The sequence below is a fragment of the Trachurus japonicus genome, chromosome 18, assembly GCF_045865225.1.
Source record: "Trachurus japonicus isolate A0001 chromosome 18, Traja_1.0".
In the NCBI taxonomy this organism is placed as follows: domain Eukaryota; kingdom Metazoa; phylum Chordata; class Actinopteri; order Carangiformes; family Carangidae; genus Trachurus; species Trachurus japonicus.
The window spans coordinates 13,762,874-13,780,850 of record NC_140924.1 but is presented as its reverse complement, the minus strand read 5'-3'; the positions used below and the strand labels follow the sequence as shown (position 1 = coordinate 13,780,850).

Below are 17,977 nucleotides of genomic sequence, written 5' to 3'. Positions count from 1 at the left end.
TCGGCCCAAACTCTCAAACGAGCTAACCGTCCAGCACAGATCGAGGTCGCCATGTTGACTGGCAGTTTGAGAAGGAACGTTGTCAAAGTTGAATGAAAACGTTTTACCAGAAGAGAAAATACATTTTGAGGTAATTTAGTTTATATTGAGAGATAAATGGATAACGTTAAAAAGAGGTTTATGTAAATAGTTGTTAAGCCACAGCAAAAGTGTCTCAGGCCTCCGATCACGTAGATGAGCCAACAGCTTTATCAGAGCTCAGATGTTTGTAATTACAGATCACCTGAGGGTCTGGATTAGTCAGCGATTAAACACCAGTTACACCAGGTAGACTCCACTTCACCCATACAGGGATATATGGAGCAGACGTTCTCCGATAGTGAAGCCATAGAGTTTCTAAAAGGAGGGAGGAGGGCCGCTGATCTTTTTACAAAAACTGCCTGACAGGAAGTCCCTCTGCTTATTCTTGACATTTGCAGGCCACATTTCTGTGGGATGTGCTGTGTGGATATTCAATGATGACAGTTGCTGCTGATCTTTGGCCTTTTTCTTTCTCTATATATTTCCATGGCCTTTACAGATGCATGCTCCTCAGAGGATACAACCGTCCACTCCATGACCTTTCCAGCACTGAAGCTGCTTGTGAATATATTGAATCAGGCCAAGTTTACACTTTATATTTCTGGAGGTGGAAATGTTTCTCCATTTATGTCAGTCTTACCCCAACATTTATACATTATGAATAGCATCAATGTGTTGACTGAATCTGATTGGCTGTTGTTTTAATAAACCCTTCACTTTATTTTCCCCAAAGTTTGATTTATAGACAGTGGTCCTGGAAAAAAACCAAAAAACAAACTCATCTCTTTTCATGTAGATCACGTCTCCAGAATCCACCCACAGGTTTGTTTGGGACCGCGGGCACAAGGGTAATGGGTGAGGAAAACGTCTACATCAATATACTGTATATAGGAGGAGGCCGTTCCTTAAAACACTCGAACCGTGTGTGATGTTATGAGTATAGTAACATGAGGACTACATTACCCAGCATGCCGCAGTAGTTATGAGCATGCGTGGAAGCCCCGCCTGCAGGTCAAGGGTGTACGTAGCCATGCAGGTAGCACGATAATGTTTACTGTGTATAAGCCATGAAGTAAATATAAAAGACCAGCTATCACGCCTCGTCTGCTCATTATAAGATAAAGCAAGACAACACATGGTGTCAGAAGTGGCCGTGAGCAGCTTCGGACGGAAGATTCGCCACGGTGGAGCCACGGAAGGGGGAGAGAAAAAAAAGTCTCCGGTCGCGTGAGTGCTACGGGCTAATGAAGCTATGCTAACGGAGGTTGCTACGATGTGTGATGGCCACGAGCGGCAGTGGAAGTAAAAGCGGGGACGAGGGACGGATCGAACAAGTAGAAGAGGATCTCGTACCTGTATTGGAGGACAACCAGCACCAGGAGAGGGCTGTGGTCCCGATACCCCGACGTGCAGTCATGGATAAGCTAAGTCCACCCACTTCCATGCAATTGACTGGGAACCTTGCTGATAACTGGAAGCGTTTCAAGCAACGATTTAATATATATCTTGCAGCAAGCGGAGCTGGGGGTGATGATGAAAAACTGAAAGCTCACATTCTTTTGCATGTTATAGGAGAAGATGCATTGGACATATATAATAGCTTTCAGCTAGATGAAGATAATTTGACTTTGACAGAGCTAATGACAAAGTTTGAAGAATACTTCGTGCCTAAACAGAACGTGACTTTTGAGAGGTACAAGTTTTTCACCCATGACCAAAAGCAAGGAGTACCATTTGACCAGTACTTAGCAGAGCTTCACACGCTAAGTAAGACATGTGAATTCGGAACTTTAAGAGACTCATTAGTGAGGGACAGGGTCGTTTGTGGAACAGTGGATAATGCACTCAGAGAAAGACTGCTCCGAGAGTCAGGACTGACACTGGACAAATGTGTCAGTATGTGCAGAGCAGCTGAAACCACTCGAGCACAAGCAAAAGAGCTTCGGAGAGGTGAGACAACAGTGCATGCAATACATAAAGAACAAAGGAAAAAGAAAACATTTACCAAAGAGAGAGACCAAAAAGAGAAATCTTCAGAGTTCAAATGTGGTAAATGTGGAGGCAGCCACAAGCCAAGGTCTTGTCCTGCATTTGGAAAATCATGTAACAACTGTGGAAGGAGCAATCACTATGCTAAATGTTGCAAAGCAGCTCTAAAACAAAAAGTTCACACAGTCGATGAGGGAGAAGAGGATTATAATGAGTTTATTGTGGATGTGGTGCATGCTTGTACAACTGAAAAAGAGGAATGGATTGTGCCTATCGAGGTAAACAAAACAATAATACCATTCAAGTTGGACACAGGTGCTCATGTAAACCTGCTATCATTGGAAGACTATAAAACATTGACAGTGAAGAGCAAAATTCATCCTGTAAAAACAAAAGTGACTGGATACACCGGAGAACGTGTTCCTGTTAAAGGCGGATGCATCGCAACCTTCAAACACAAAAGTCGGCAGATAAGAGCACAGCTACTGATCGTGGATATGAGTGTACAACCAATCCTAGGACTCAGTGCGTGTACAAAGCTCAATCTGGTCAAAAGAGTGTTTGTTGTGACATCACCAAATACTGCAAATGATCATGACTCACTCATGGAGGAGTATAAAGACTGCTTCGAAGGACTTGGATGTCTACCTGGAAAACATAAAATACGTGTGGATGAAAGTGTGTCTCCTGTTGTGCACCCCTGCAGGAAAGTCCCGTTTGCCCTGCGGGAAAAACTAAAAGAGGAACTAGCGCGCATGGAAAAACTACAGGTCATCAAGAAAATAGATGAACCGACGGAATGGGTCAGCTCGCTGGTTATTGTGCAAAAGAAAACAGGTGCTCTGAGGATTTGTTTGGATCCAAGGGATTTAAACAGAGCAATCAGAAGAGAACATTTTAAGTTACCAACCAGAGAAGAAATCATGGCACAGTTTGCTGGAGCTAAATGGTTCAGTAAACTAGATGCTTCGTCAGGTTTCTGGCAATTGAGACTAGATGAGCAGAGTTCGAGACTGTGTACGTTCAACACGCCGGAGGGCAGGTACAGGTTTCTTCGTCTGTCGTACGGTATCTTGTCAGCGCCTGAAGTATACCATAAGACTATTCACATGATTTTTGAGCACATTCCAGGAGTAGAGACGATGATGGACGATGTTATTGTCTGGGGGGCTACTCGAGAAGAACATGACGAAAGACTGAGACAAGTGCTAGACAAGACAAGAGAAGTTAATCTGAAACTTAACAAAGACAAATGTGAGTTCGGAGTGAAAACACTTACCTTTGTGGGAGATGTTCTCAGTGAAGAGGGGGTGAAGCCTGACCCGAGAAAAACATCAGCGATCAACAACATGGAAAGACCAAACAATAAAGATGAGGTCAGACGGTTTTTAGGGATGGTCACCTATCTCGCCAAGTTTGTCCCACAGCTGTCAACACGGTCGGCACCTCTCAGGAGTCTTCTCGAACAAAAGAATGAATGGATCTAGTCCCATGAGCAGGAACAATGTTTTCTGAAACTGAAAGAGACTCTCACACAGGAACCCGTGCTAAAGTTCTACGACCCAGAGAAGAGTACCAGGATCTCAGCAGACGCGTCACAGTACGGCCTGGGAGCGGTGCTGCTGCAGCAACACGACGAGCAGTGGCTACCTGTCGCTTATGCATCCAGAGCCTTAACCGGCGCCGAGTCCAGGTACGCTCAAATTGAAAAAGAACTGTTAGCGAGTTTGTATGCATGTGAGCGTTTCCATCAATATGTGTATGGTCAGGCTTTTGAGGTAGAAACTGACCATAAACCTTTAGTGTCTATCATGGCCAAACCTCTAAATGACTGTCCTGTTCGGATACAGCGCATGCTGATCAGGCTGCAAAAATACGACGTGCACATGATATACACACAAGGAAAATACATGTTCACCGCCGACACCTTGTCTAGAGCAGTGGATAAGGAGGAACGTGCAGACTGTGAGAACAGCGCAGGAATACAGGCATATGTGGACATACATCACATATTGTGACGTCTTTGCCAGTAACTGCAGACAGAACAGAACAAATACGAAGAGAGACTAATGCAGATGAAACAATGAAAGAACTCAAGCGCACAGTACAGAAAGGCTGGCCTGAAAACAAAAAGGATTGCCCGGTGCAAATACAAGACTACTGGAACTGTAGGGCAGAGCTCACAGTGGTGGATGACATAGTGTTGAAAGGGAGCAAATACGTTATTCCATCCTCACTACGTAAAGAAATGCTCCAAAAGATTCACGAAGGCCACCTCGGAGAAGTCAAGTGTAAACGCAGGGCTAGAGAAGTGATGTACTGGCCCAGAATCAATTTAGATATCAGCCAGACGACAGCGTCATGTGAACTTTGTCGCACCTACAGGCCAAAACAACAAGCTGAGCCGCTGATGATGCATCCAGTGCCCCACAGACCCTACTACAAGGTTGGCACTGACCTGTTTGACTGTGATGGTAAGAGTTACATAGTGGTCACCGACTACTTCTCAAACTATCCTGAAGTTGGAGCGCTGCAGTCAACATCGAGCAAAGCAGTCATCAGCTACCTCAAGACTGTCTTCGCTAGACATGGTGTCCCATGTGAACTGTTTTCCGATAATGGGCCCCAGTTTTCTAGCTGCGAGTTTGCTGCCTTTGCTAAAGAATGGGGGTTTCAACACTCTACATCGAGTCCAACCTATCCAAAGTCCAACGGCTTGGCAGAAAGCTCTGTAAAGACAGTAAAAACAATGATGAAAAAAGCAGAGGACAGAGATGACTTTCAAAAAAGTTTACTGATTTACCGGAGTGCACCTTTACAGAATGGACTGTCACCAGCCCAAATGCTGATGGGTAGGCGCATTCGCTCTAACCTACCAGTAAATGAGGACCTGCTGACGCCGAAAAATGCACACAAAGTCAGAAACACAAGGGAGGAACAAAAAGTGAAACAAAAACAGCTGCATGACAGAACGGCTAAACACCTGCCTATGCTGAGGCCAGGAGACATGGTGCGTCTCAGGGACATCTCTACAGGCACATGGAGACAAAAGGGACAAGTGGAAGAGGAAGTTGCCCCACGCTCCTACAGGATCCAGACGGAGAGTGGTTTGTCTCTGAGAAGGAACCGCACGGATCTTCAACTACAGCAGACTGAAAAGGACACTACAGCTCAGGAGATGGTTCAGCAGGACACGGCTGAATCTACAGAGTCAACTAACAGTGGGACTGACCACACTGACTGTAGTCTGACAGCAGCGTCTGCGTCACCAGCTGCTGCGAGACTTTCCAGACTGTCGCCAGCTGTTGAAAGACTGTCCAGACCTGTAAGACATGTTCAGCCGCCTAAAAGGCTGATCGAGAGTTGCTAAGGACGAAGAAGCAACATGGACGATTAAGTTCATCAAAGTTAAATAAGTAAATGTATTAAAAAAAACAAAAAAAGAAAAGAAAAGAATGTTGATGTAAATGAAAAATGTTGACATGATTCTAGGTGTGTTATGATGCTTAGAAAGTTTGCACTTTATTATTGTTCTATTGCAGGAAAAGTGTTTAAATAGAAAAGTTGTTTACAAGTAAAGTTACAATGCTGATTGGAGTTATTGATAAATGCCAACGTAAAGAAAAAGCATGGCTTTGTTTTAAGGGGTAAATATCATTTCTTTTATAGGGGGAAAGATGTGATGTTATGAGTATAGTAACATGAGGACTACATTACCCAGCATGCCGCAGTAGTTATGAGCATGCGTGGAAGCCCCGCCTGCAGGTCAAGGGTGTACGTAGCCATGCGGGTAGCACGATAATGTTTACTGTGTATAAGCCATGAAGTAAATATAAAAGACCAGCTATCACGCCTCGTCTGCTCATTATAAGATAAAGCAAGACAACACACCGTTGTTACGCCCCAGTACTTTGTTGGCCCAGAGGGGCATAACAAGGGACCCAACAATGACCCAAAATACAAAGACAAAGGCACTAACTTAACTAAAAGAGATTTAATACCAAAAATATACAGATACAAACAAGTAGACAAACTAACACAGAAAGCCATGATGGGAGGCAGGCAAGCCCAGCAGTCCCCAGCACTGCCCCCGCCCTCTGGTGTCAGCTGCAGGGTATTTAGCTCAGTGGACCAGGTGAGCCTCGTTTCGCTGATTGGGACCTGGGTGGAGCTGTGGGAGAACGAGGGGGAAGAGAAAGACACAGACAAGGCCGAACCCCTTCCGGCCGTAACACCCCCTCCCTTAAGACAATGAATAAAACATCATGTTACATCAAAACACCATACTATTTATTCATTGCAATATCTAAATCTAATATTTTTTTTTATCTATAAAAAAGGATGACTGAACCTGGCCTCAACACCAATAAACACATTTATCAAAAATAAACCCTGGGACTGCGGTCAGGACAACAAAAAGGTCAAAGTGGATCCAACAAGATCAAAATACACAAGGCCAACCAACACACTGCCACTCGATGTAAAGAGTGAGCAGCCAAACAGTAGCCATGCAAGTGGGTGCCACTCCCACCAGATAACTAAATGGCTACCACCATGAGGGAAACTACGAAACGAAGTAAACTTACTAAACACTGCAGGTGACCAAACACAAAATCGAGCACAGCCACAACCTAAAGGGTCACTCAAGTTGCTGTCTATCAACACACAAAGACCCGAACAAATTGAACTGCCACGACACAAAATGGCCACCAAGCAGTCTGCCATTAACCAACGGACACAGACCTTATAATTCACCAAGTCAACTCCATCACACAAAGATCCACTGATCTATGGAGAGACGCACACGAGGTCCAACGAAGCCACAACTAAGTAAACAGTAACATACACAAGTGACTCAACCGAAAAGTGGACTGCAACAGCACAACACAAGAGGTCACACAGTAGCCACTGCTACACAAAATGTTGCCAACTTACACCTAAGCTGCAACCGAACGACCCAACGAACGTACTGTGCAGGTACCACACAAAAAGTCACATCCCAAAAGTTACTGTTACTATTTTACACACAGAATCCAGACGAAAGTAGAGGTAGAGTCAACCCACTAGAGATTGTGATATGCTGCTGTGCCACTCTGCTAAAGAGTGACGTTGTGGAGAGGCACCCTGTAATGTGGTTAACTATCTAGTCTTCAGTGGCTTCCCGGGAGGCTTCTTTAAACGTTGAACTCTGCGAGTGAACAATGGACCAAGGCAAGGCCCACTGCCACACAGAAAACGTACCCACACCCAGGTTTCACCACCAAAAATAAGAAAGGCAAAACAACAAAGTGGCAAGAGTCTCTCTCTGCCCGACGACTACCTTACAGGGAACTCTCAAGCAAACACAGACAGGCAATTAAATCACAAACCATCTTGAAAAGAAGACTAGACTACTACCTCACACAACAGCTACAAACCTTCACTTCACCTCATGGTTGTTCAGATCCCGGACGAGCCCCCAATTGTTACGCCCCAGTACTTTGTTGGCCCAGAGGGGCATAACAAGGGACCCAACAATGACCCAAAATACAAAGACAAAGGCACTAACTTAACTAAAAGAGATTTAATACCAAAAATATACAGATACAAACAAGTAGACAAACTAACACAGAAAGCCATGATGGGAGGCAGGCAAGCCCAGCAGTCCCCAGCACTGCCCCCGCCCTCTGGTGTCAGCTGCAGGGTATTTAGCTCAGTGGACCAGGTGAGCCTCGTTTCGCTGATTGGGACCTGGGTGGAGCTGTGGGAGAACGAGGGGGAAGAGAAAGACACAGACAAGGCCGAACCCCTTCCAGCCGTAACACCGTGGACTCTAGAAATGCATTAGACGTCTCATAGATGTCTCATTTCCAACAGAGTGGGCAAGTGGCTAGTAGGTCAAAAAAGTTACTCGCCAGACAGATTTTTTACTAGCCAAAACCAACAAGTTGCTTCACTATTGTATTTCGACATCACTATAGCAGTCATAGTAGTACCATAACAGTCATCCTGTTCTTCTCAATCAATTGTGCTGTGTAGACGATGACCTTTCAACTTATCTGGAATAACAGTAGCCTGTGTGTGGCGGCCTGCCACAGGCTCTCACAGAAAAAATAAAAAAATAAAATTTTGTTTTTTGATGACTTTCTTTAATGGAAGCAATTTCACAGGTAGCAACATGACAGAGAAGACTTCCATTCTTCTGTTTTTCCCCCCAGTTTTTTATCCCTCCCACAATCCCACCCCACTCAAAGAAGAACAGTATGATAATTTTTAAACAGCGCTTCACCAACTCTCATCTCTGCCAGTCAGTCCACCTGCCGTCTCTCTCGCACGCACGCACACACACAGACACGGGCGCATGGACAGTTGGCACTTTGCCGCTCGTAAACGTTAAATGCGCTGTATCACGCTGATTGTACAGTGTTCAAATACCACCCCCCACCCCGTCCGTCCGTCCGTCGGATAGTCCGACCACCGACTCCGGCGTGCTACCAGCTAACAGCTACCAGCTAACAGCTAACAGCTAACAGCTACCAGCTGCTACAGCAGCTGACTGAGCCTTTTGGAGCCGCGGCTCGGCTCACATTAACTGGGCTAGGTGTGTTCCTCTCGGTCAGCTGTGAAGCAGCGGTCTGATGAGCATGATGTCCGTGACGTGTCCCGTTATGCGCGACTAAGTTGTGACGTTGTCAGGTGACTATAAGCTTATAATACACTGGGGGAAACCCTGGAAACAGATTGGGAGTCTTGTTTTTTCTATCTCGCCAAGTGGCTAGACAGCTAAAAATCTGTCTCGCCACAGAGGAATCTGGGTCGCAAATGGCGAGTGGCGACCGCTAATTTCAAGCCCTGTCTCTGACATCATCGCGCTGAAATGAACCAATCTGTGTCCTTCAGTCAGAGTTTCTACAGGACACATCTGAGCTGAACTCTATGAACCAACTCACATCTGAATCCTTTGCTCCACCAGAGCTGAAGCTCAACCTTCAGCCTTTAGCTGCAGGCTGAACAAGCTAGCTAGCACGTCAACATCACTGTGGTCCATGAACTGGCCGTCACCATGACGCAACTTTGTCCCTCAGCAGGAGAATGAAGAAGTATTTTTCGATGATATTTCAATGTTTCTCTTGTTTTCCATGTGTGGTACTGATCAATTCTGATCAATACTCATCAATATTGAGTCTGCAGACTTTGAGTCAGTAGATTCAGTAGCGTCCTCTTGTCTTCACCCATCGTCTAACAGCTCCTTCACCTCCATCTTCTCTCTGATCCAAAGTCAGATTCTTTCAATAATCACAAACTGATCAACAGACCAATCAGACTGATTGATCGGCCACCAGAGGAGTTGGATCAGTGGAGCTGCTTCTGTTCCTCATGTCGACTGTTTCAACTCTGACCTGAGTTCTCCCTGTAGACGAGACAGAAGACAGTGAGACAGAGACAAACAACCAGAGACAAACAAACAAATAAACAACCAGAGACAAACAAACAACTCTGACCTTTGACCCAGAGCAACACGAATGTTTCTCTCAGTAATTTTCTCTTCTTGTTGTAGACTCTGCAGGTGTATCTTCCTCTGTCTCTCCCTGTGGGGTGTTTCAGGGTCAGACTGAGGTCTCCAGTCCTCAGCAGGTCTTCATTCATCTCTGTTCGTCCTCTGTAAACCAGGTCCTGTTCTTCAGAATTGTTCTCATACACATGGACCTTCTTGTTGTTTCTGTCCGTCCACTCCACTCTGACATCTTCAGACAGACCAGCTGTGGTCTTGAAGGGCAGCTGGACAGACTCCGCCCCCTCCTCCACCTCCACCTGTTGGTCTGAGAGACAACAAACCACATGATGATGTCATCAGACAGCAGCAGCAGCAGGTTTTAATCTCTTTACTGAAGCATCACAGAGCTGTAGAGGAACCTGAAGGACAGAACCAGACCAGAGGGACAGTGGACACATGGAGAAGCTGATGCTGCATCTGGTTCCCGCAGCTGGAAAAATCATCAGACCGACAAACTTCTGAAGATGGAGGCATAGGAAGGAGGATGTGTTGTCAGCTCTCACCTGTTACCAGGAGATTCACTTGTTTCTTCATCAGTAAGTCTCTGTCTTTGTTGTAGACTCTGCAGGTGTATCTTCCTCTGTCTCTCCTTGTGGGGTGTTTCAGGGTCAGACTGAGGTCTCCAGTCCTCAGCAGGTTTTCATTCATCTCTGTTCGTCCTCTGTAAACCTGGTCCTGTTCTTTAGAACCGTTCTCATACACATGGACCTTCCTGTTGTCTCCATCCGTCCACTCCACTCTGACGTCTTCAGACAGACCAGCTGTGGTCTTGAAAGGCAGCTGGACAGACTCCGCCCCCTCCTCCACCTGTTGGACTGAGAGACAACAAACCACATGATGATGTCATCAGACAGCAGCAGCAGGTTTTAATCTCTGACCTGAAGCATCACAGAGCTGTAGAGGAACCTGAAGGACAGAACCAGACCAGAGGGACAGTGGACACATGGAGGAAGTCAGACCAGGTGTTGAAGGTGTTGGACATGATCAGAGTTTAGTTTTGTCTCCTCAGTCTTTTCTCTGTCATGTTGACATGTGGATGAAAACTGTCCACTGAAGAGAAGAAGACTTCTCCTGTGTCCGTCCTCAGTGTCTCACACTCATGTCCAACCTCAGAACAAAACACTGACACACAAACGTCCATCACATCAAAGTGTCTCAGTCTGTGAATCTGTCAACGCTGCTTTGGATCAATAAAGTTGATCCTGTCAAAGTAAAAGTCTGGGACGGTGCTGATGATATTGATCAGTATTGATCACTATTGTTCAGGATCAGTGTTTGGTTTGATCAGAGGGACAGATGGACACAGACGATGTCACAGCAGAGACAGTTGGACAGGAAGTCCTCACTCATTTTACCCAGAGTTCAACTCTACAGGAAACAGGAAGTTAAAATAAACAAGTGGATGACTGTGTGCAGCTGTTCCTGGTCGCAGTCCTCTCAACAAATAATGCTAGATTTTCACAAGAAAAGCTCTGTAGCGTCACACACACACACATCCTACCTTTTGGAAGGCACCAGGCGACAACAAGAACAACCACCAGTAGAACCAGTAGAATCAGGAGACCATAGAAAACGAAGAGTTCAACATCGACAGAGAACTTTTCTGTGGATGAGATGAACAGAAACAACAACGTGACCTTTACGTGACCTCTGTGACCCTGGTCCAAATTCCAACTAGATCTGACCTCAGACCTGTATCTACAGCTCTGACCTTTGACCTCTGACCTGTATCCTGTACTGTAGGTGTTGGTGTGTGTTTCTGACCTTTGACCTTCAGCTGTATGTCTCTCAGTGTTCGTTTATTTCCAAATGCTGAGATGATGCAGGTGTAGTTTCCGCTGTCAGAGAGGTGGAGGTTCCTCAGAGTGAGACTGAGGTCTCCAGTGGTCAGAGCGTCAGTCTTCATGGATGTTCTGTTGCTGTAAACCTGGTTCTGGTCTCTGAGGTCGTCACCCAGCTGGTGTCTCTGGTGGACGGTTGGAGGACGGAGGTCGTGGCGGCTCCACGTCACTGTGGGGTTTCTGGGTAAAGGAGAGTCCTCACAGGGAAGCAGGACAGGCCACAAACTGTAGACCTCCACAGTGTCTCCATGCCAGGACACTGAGGACAGAGACAGGAACACGGATCAGTGATGTCCTCATGTCCACAGAGTGAAGTAGAGACACAGACAGGATTTATTATAAACTGTGGTTATTGGCAGGAGCATCAGCTGATAGTCTAATGTCTGTTCACCTTCCTCCAGTCACTCAGTCAGGTCACATCATCTTACTGCAGCAGATCAACACAGAAGATGAAGATAACACCACGTGAACCTGAGGTCATTTATATTTAAACAGGGCTCTGATACTAAACACTGAATAAACTGAGGTGCAGCTCTCTACAGCTGAACTTCCTGTGTTGTCATGGTGTTTTCTACAGGAGACGTCTGAGGACAAAAGAGATGATTGTGATTTAAATGTTGCATCACTAACGTGACCATAGACTCTGTTGCTCCCATTTAAACCAAACAAGATGATAAAGCAGAGTGGGTCTGGGGTCGTGGCTGCTACTTGATTGACAGTGAGAAACTTGTCAGTTCTTTCATATCAGCTGATTAATGAGCTGTCGGCTTTTTCCTGCTCCAAACTATTGTTACTACATCAGCCTTTAATAATCCACTATCAGTCCACCTCCAATGTGAAGTGCACAAGACGTCCTGGGCCGAGACCACGAGGACATCAGTCCTGGGGCCTCATTTATCAAAGAGGGTGTAAAACTGCTACTAAAGTTTTGCGTACGGCGAAAAGACGAAAATGGCGTACACCCGAAATATTTATACCTTTTTCAGATCAATCAAACTGTGCGTACGCACAACTCTCCGCATTTCCCTTTGATAAATCACACTGGACCCAAGAATGGTGCACACTGAACACACCTCTTACTCCGCCCCCGAAACGCCTATATACAACTATATATGGTCAGCACGTGCATATTTAAGTAGCCATGTGGGCTCTATGGAGCGGCAACAAAGTGACAACAAAGTGACAACAAAGTGACAACGGAGACAACGGGCGGAGGACGGGGGAAAGAAGCGGAACTTCTCCGCTTCTCCGAAAGCAGATACACGGGCAATAAATCAGTCAGAAAAATGATCTTGCATTTTAATAAGCTACAATAAAAACAAAAACCTCCCAAATCTCAACAAAAGGGAGCAGAAAGAAGAATAATCTTATGTAATCTGCCCCTTTATCCCAGAAAATCTGGGACCTTAACCTAGATGTTAAAACAATGTAGGAAGCAGGACGATAGCTACTTTGAACACCTTCCCACTACACAGTTACAGCTCTACTGGACTCGGTTTAGGTCATTTTCCATTAGGCTACAGCTGAGTCCTTCACAGTTCCTCCTCAGGGCCGCATTGTCTCACTCTTTATTCTCTCCTCTCGTCAGCTCCAAACACACGTGCACCTCGTTAACTCAGGTGACAGAATAATAACAGTCTCAGTAGCTGCAGATCAGTGTGCGCTGCTGCCGATGTGTTTTTAAACTTGGATGGTTTGATCCTTGTCGGACGTCACACAAAAAAGCAAAATCCTCAATCCGCTGTTGATCAATTAACATAGAGCCTAGTGTTATTATAGAGCAGGTTGGATTGCCAGCATCAACAGTCAACCACTACCACAATTACTTCAAAAAATCCTACTGTGCTCTTCTAAATGTACTCCGCTCCTCTCTCCCTCTCACACTGCAGTTCTCTGACTCAGCAACGGCGTTGCCAATTCCTCCTGTTCCTCAAAAAAGGCGTAAATCACGGTACGCCAGGGTCAAAATGGGTGTAAATGTCCGCACTTTTCCCCGTCAGGTTTTGGCTTGATAGATCCCAAATTTGGCAGAGAAAAGTGCGTACGCACAAAACGGGGGGAAAATGGTGTAAAAAAAGGTGTATCCACAATGATAAATGAGGCCCCAGGACGGAGCCACTGAGGAGGAGGAAGTGAGGAGCTGCAGCCAATCAGAGTGAAAGAGCAGCTGGAGGTGGAAACCAGAGGAGAAGATGAAGCAGGAGGAGCTTCCTCTCTCTGAAGAAGGTCAGTGTGCTGATGAGCAGAGTCTCTGCTGACACCTGGTGGGTTCACACAGGAGTCTGGTCCTCCACCTGCAGCTTTACTACTGCTCCATCACTGTGGTCTCCACCACAGGAGCCAGACCAGACACTGGAGAAGCACAACAACGATCTGCACAGAACTGAAGTCGCCTCCACATCAGTGAAGGGAGAGAGGGACGGACGGACACAAACATACCTTCTGTGTTCTTCATCCCTTTATAAAGAAGGACACTGAAAACAGCAGCAGTAGCAGCATACAGGAGAACCAGGAGAACCAGGAGAACTTTGACCCGGCCTTGAAGACGTCCTGTAGTCGACACAATCAACAAAAACATGAGATTGAAACTGTTAGAGCCATTTTGTATATTACACATAAGGTGATTTGTTGGATTTATCCTAATTTTGTATATTTGAGGTTATACGAGTGCCTCTTAGTTAATAACAACTGCTCTCTTCTTATTGGTGACATGCGTAACGTGATGTGTGCGTACTTTGGTTCAGTTATGACTATGGAGGCGAGGAGAGCACGCTAGTTTTTGACCGTGCTCATGATTATTGCCTAATTTTGGATTGCTGCACAGTTTTTAAAAAATCTTTTTGTTGTAACTTGAAGAAAGGTTTCAATAAACCCTCGTGAGAAAGAAGAACTGTGGAGTTTTTGTGGCTTAAGACGCGTCAACTACATGCTCACGCTCCATATTTTTAGTAGGCTGTGTGTTTAAAAAGTAAAGAGAGACGGAGCCACAATTACAGAAATAATAAACAATAAAACAACATTATTGATTAATTCACAACAGAGTTCAATTCTATTGTGACCTGTGACTCACAAACATTTATACAAACCTCCTCTGTTCCTCATTTCTTTATATATTCTGAGACCAACAAAGCCAACAGAACCCAGGAGACTCAGTAGAAACCCTAGAACAAAGGCCCAGACTGAAGGAGATTCTGTAATTGACACAAACAACAACAGATTGGATGTTAGTGTTGTTGTCAGTCGACAGTGAAGTGACTTGAATGATCCAGAACAAACAGAGACTCAAAAGCCTTCGTCACGTGTCTCATCACAGCAGCACACACACACACACGCACACACACACGCACGCACACACACACGCACACACACGCACACACACGCACACACACGCACACACACGCACACACGCACACACACACACACACACACACACACACACACACACACACACACACACACACACACACACACACACACACACACACACACACACACACTACATACCCAGTGAGTTCTCAAACACTTCATAACGATAGACAAAGCAAACAGCAGCACCAGCTGCAAACACGAGAACCATGGCAACCGTGAGAACCATCTTCCAAACTGGAGGACGTTCTGTAGACGACACAAACAAATATTAATGAACGATAAAACAAAGTTGAGTTGAACTCTGACCTCAGTCTACAGCTCTGACATCACACTGACTTACAATTATTTATAATTCAATATTCCCACAAAATGAGTCTCACACACACACACACACACCCTACCTCTTTCATTCCTCTTCCATTTATATACGATACAAATCAGCAGAACAGCAGCAGTCAGTGAGGCCAGGAGAAAAACGACACCACTGACAATGAATCTCCAGTCTACAGGACGTTCTGTAGTCGACACAAACAACAACATGAGATTAAAACATCACTATAAACAATAATGTGAAACATTACAGTTTTTTTCAATTGCTAACAAGCAGTGGTCAAAACTGAAGTCACATGTTCAAAACTCTTAACACAGCCAGCGTTTCCATCAGGCATCTCAGCTAAACAGTTAACCTCATCCCCAAAACGGTGCCTCACCAACAAAACACTTCATACATGTCTCAAAATAAGCTCATTCAACCACAACACTAGCACATAGTGTCACTGTGGAAACAAACACGGTCACTCTTAGCACACTGAACTACAAAACACTAACAACAAAGAACATTACTTACGTAAAATAAATTTGATCTTTGAAGTTTGTATTTTTTTTTCGAAATCAGTAAATCAGTTTTATTATAAAATAAATACTGCAATATCTTTGCACTTTGAGTGTTCTAGATAATATATTGCAACAAGAATGAATCAGGAATGCAGTACTGTAATTACGTCAAGAAAATGGATTTTCTCTGTGGACTTACAAAAAATAAAAAGTTTACTGTAAACTGAAAAATGCAGAATCTCCAGAGGTAGAATAATGTAAGTAAAAAAAACAACAACACAACTCTGGTCTTCCTCTCCTTCCTCTTCTCCCTCTCCTTGCCCCCCCTCGCCTTTTCATATGGTTTCTAATGAGGCCAAACACAGATCACCTGGATCGGTTTTGAGCTGGAAACTAACCTCACCTGTGTTTGGAGTTGCAGAATATTTTTATTTATTTTATTCAATAAATTATTTTTGATTTCAAATGTTCCTGCAACAGAAATTCCCCATGCCCCCCCTCCCATCATTCTGTTTTGATTGTGTTTTTAACTGTTTTGAACAAAATGTGTTATCATTTGAAAAATGCGCTGTAAAAGTCTAGTGTTTTGCAGGTGGTGAACTAGTAACTGAGAAAAGAGTCCATGAGTTTTGGTGACTGTGGTCACTCAATGCATTTTGTGTGAAAGCAATGAAAAGTGCTCCACAGTTTGGTCCACATGGACTTGTGTTTTGCAAACTGTGTTAATGTGACTTCAGTTTCGACCACTGCTTGTTAGCAATTGAAAAAAACATTAAAACACATTTCTGATGAGTCCATGACCTCTGACCTTTGACCTTCAGTGTAACTTGACTCTGCCTCTCCTCTCCCCCCGTCCCTCTGAGGATGCAGCTGTAGTTGCCACTGTCTCTGGTGGTGGGTCTCCTCAGAGTGAGGCTGAGGTCTCCGGTCCTCAGAGCGTCAGTCCTCATGGACGTCCGTCCTCTGTAGTCCTGGTTCTGGTCTCTGGGTTCGTCTCCGTCCGGCTGACGCTGGTGGACGGTTGAAGGACGGAGGTCAGAGCGGCTCCACACCACTGAAGGCTCGTCCAGGTCAAACGTAGGAAAGTCACAAAGCAGCAGGACAGACCCCACCCCCTCATATGTCTCCACAGCTGAGGCATGCTGGGAAACTGAGGACACAGACAGAGGTGAGACAGAAACCAGAAGATAATCAGACTCTGATGAAGATGCAGTGTTTGACCTGGAGCTTTGGACCATGGAGATTCATTTATCTCTAATCTCTCTCTAACATTCGCTCCTAATAATAATAATAATAAAATCAAACACACCTGTTTTGTCAAAATTAGCATTTGGACCATGGAGATTCATATTTTCAGCTGTTGTAGTATGACCACGAGGAGACCCTTGATGTGTGTAGTGATTTTAGAGTCTCTGTACTCTAGCTGGAGTGGAGTTTTGTTCACAGCGTCTTTCTCTTGTATTGAAATTTGCAGACAGTGCCTGCGGACTGCGCACTCGTCCGGCTGCGCATAGAGATCAGTGTTATCCGTCCAGCTCAGAGGACGGCTTGTTTTTGTTAAAAACTGGGTTTAGATTCTTGTAGCTAGTAGTCTGTGCTATTACGACGTGATAGAGGCATCATTTTGAGTTTGAACAACGTTTCGCCTATCTTTCCAACTTTACCCAACTCCGTTGGTTTATTTAAATTGAGTTAGATGAAGTTTTCTCACCGTACAGCAGCGTCACAAACACCACAAACATCTTCATCTCCTAGAAAAACCACAGACCCGTTATTCCGTCCTCATGGAGTGAATGACGGCGATAACCGAACTGAACCAGATCCCTGTAACGATGTTAAACTTTACTTTCGATTTCAAGAGGAAGTGACGGGCCAGTGGCCACATCCTGCAGACCTCCAGTGTCAGGCCGCTCGGGACAGGGAGTGCACGCAAAGAACTTCAAAAAATACAATCATGTAGACATTTTTGGAGGAAAGGGGCCGTTGATTTATATAGGCTATTTAATTTAACAACAATGTACAGCAACATTACAGTATTACTGGCTTAAACTCCTAAGTTCATAGAAAAATATTTAACTTGTTGATTGGACAGGGCGATGCAGGCGTAGGTAGTTATTGGAAACCATCAACCAACATATCAATTAACATAATTAATATAAGATTGTTTTTATTGCCTAAGCATCTCATGTAGCCTATAAGATTAGTTAGTTACATCAGGTAGATGCACTAAACCCACACAGGGATATATGGAGCAGACATTCTCCGATAGTGGAGCCATAGAGTTTCTTAAAGCTCCAGTTGGTAAGTTGACGAAAGTGAAAGTAAACTC

The 17,977-nt window shown here is 44.8% G+C and overlaps 1 protein-coding gene across 1 annotated transcript in view; it reads right to left on the bottom strand.

The window, feature by feature from the left end:
* LOC146968871 (uncharacterized) overlaps positions 1-17,470 on the bottom strand; it is a 216,141-nt gene extending 198,671 nt beyond the window's left edge. The window contains exons 1-9 of the mRNA XM_085759323.1: positions 17,360-17,470; positions 16,457-16,798; positions 13,885-13,995; positions 11,369-11,704; positions 11,106-11,207; positions 10,960-10,972; positions 10,483-10,510; positions 10,108-10,414; positions 9,552-9,869 (exon numbers count right to left, since the gene is read on the bottom strand). Of these exons, the coding sequence (XP_085615449.1) occupies positions 9,552-9,869; positions 10,108-10,414; positions 10,483-10,510; positions 10,960-10,972; positions 11,106-11,207; positions 11,369-11,704; positions 13,885-13,995; positions 16,457-16,798; positions 17,360-17,396 (1,594 nt within the window). The 5' untranslated portion in view covers positions 17,397-17,470. The remainder of the gene's footprint in view (positions 1-9,551; positions 9,870-10,107; positions 10,415-10,482; positions 10,511-10,959; positions 10,973-11,105; positions 11,208-11,368; positions 11,705-13,884; positions 13,996-16,456; positions 16,799-17,359) is intronic.
* Positions 17,471-17,977: the final 507 nt, after the last annotated feature.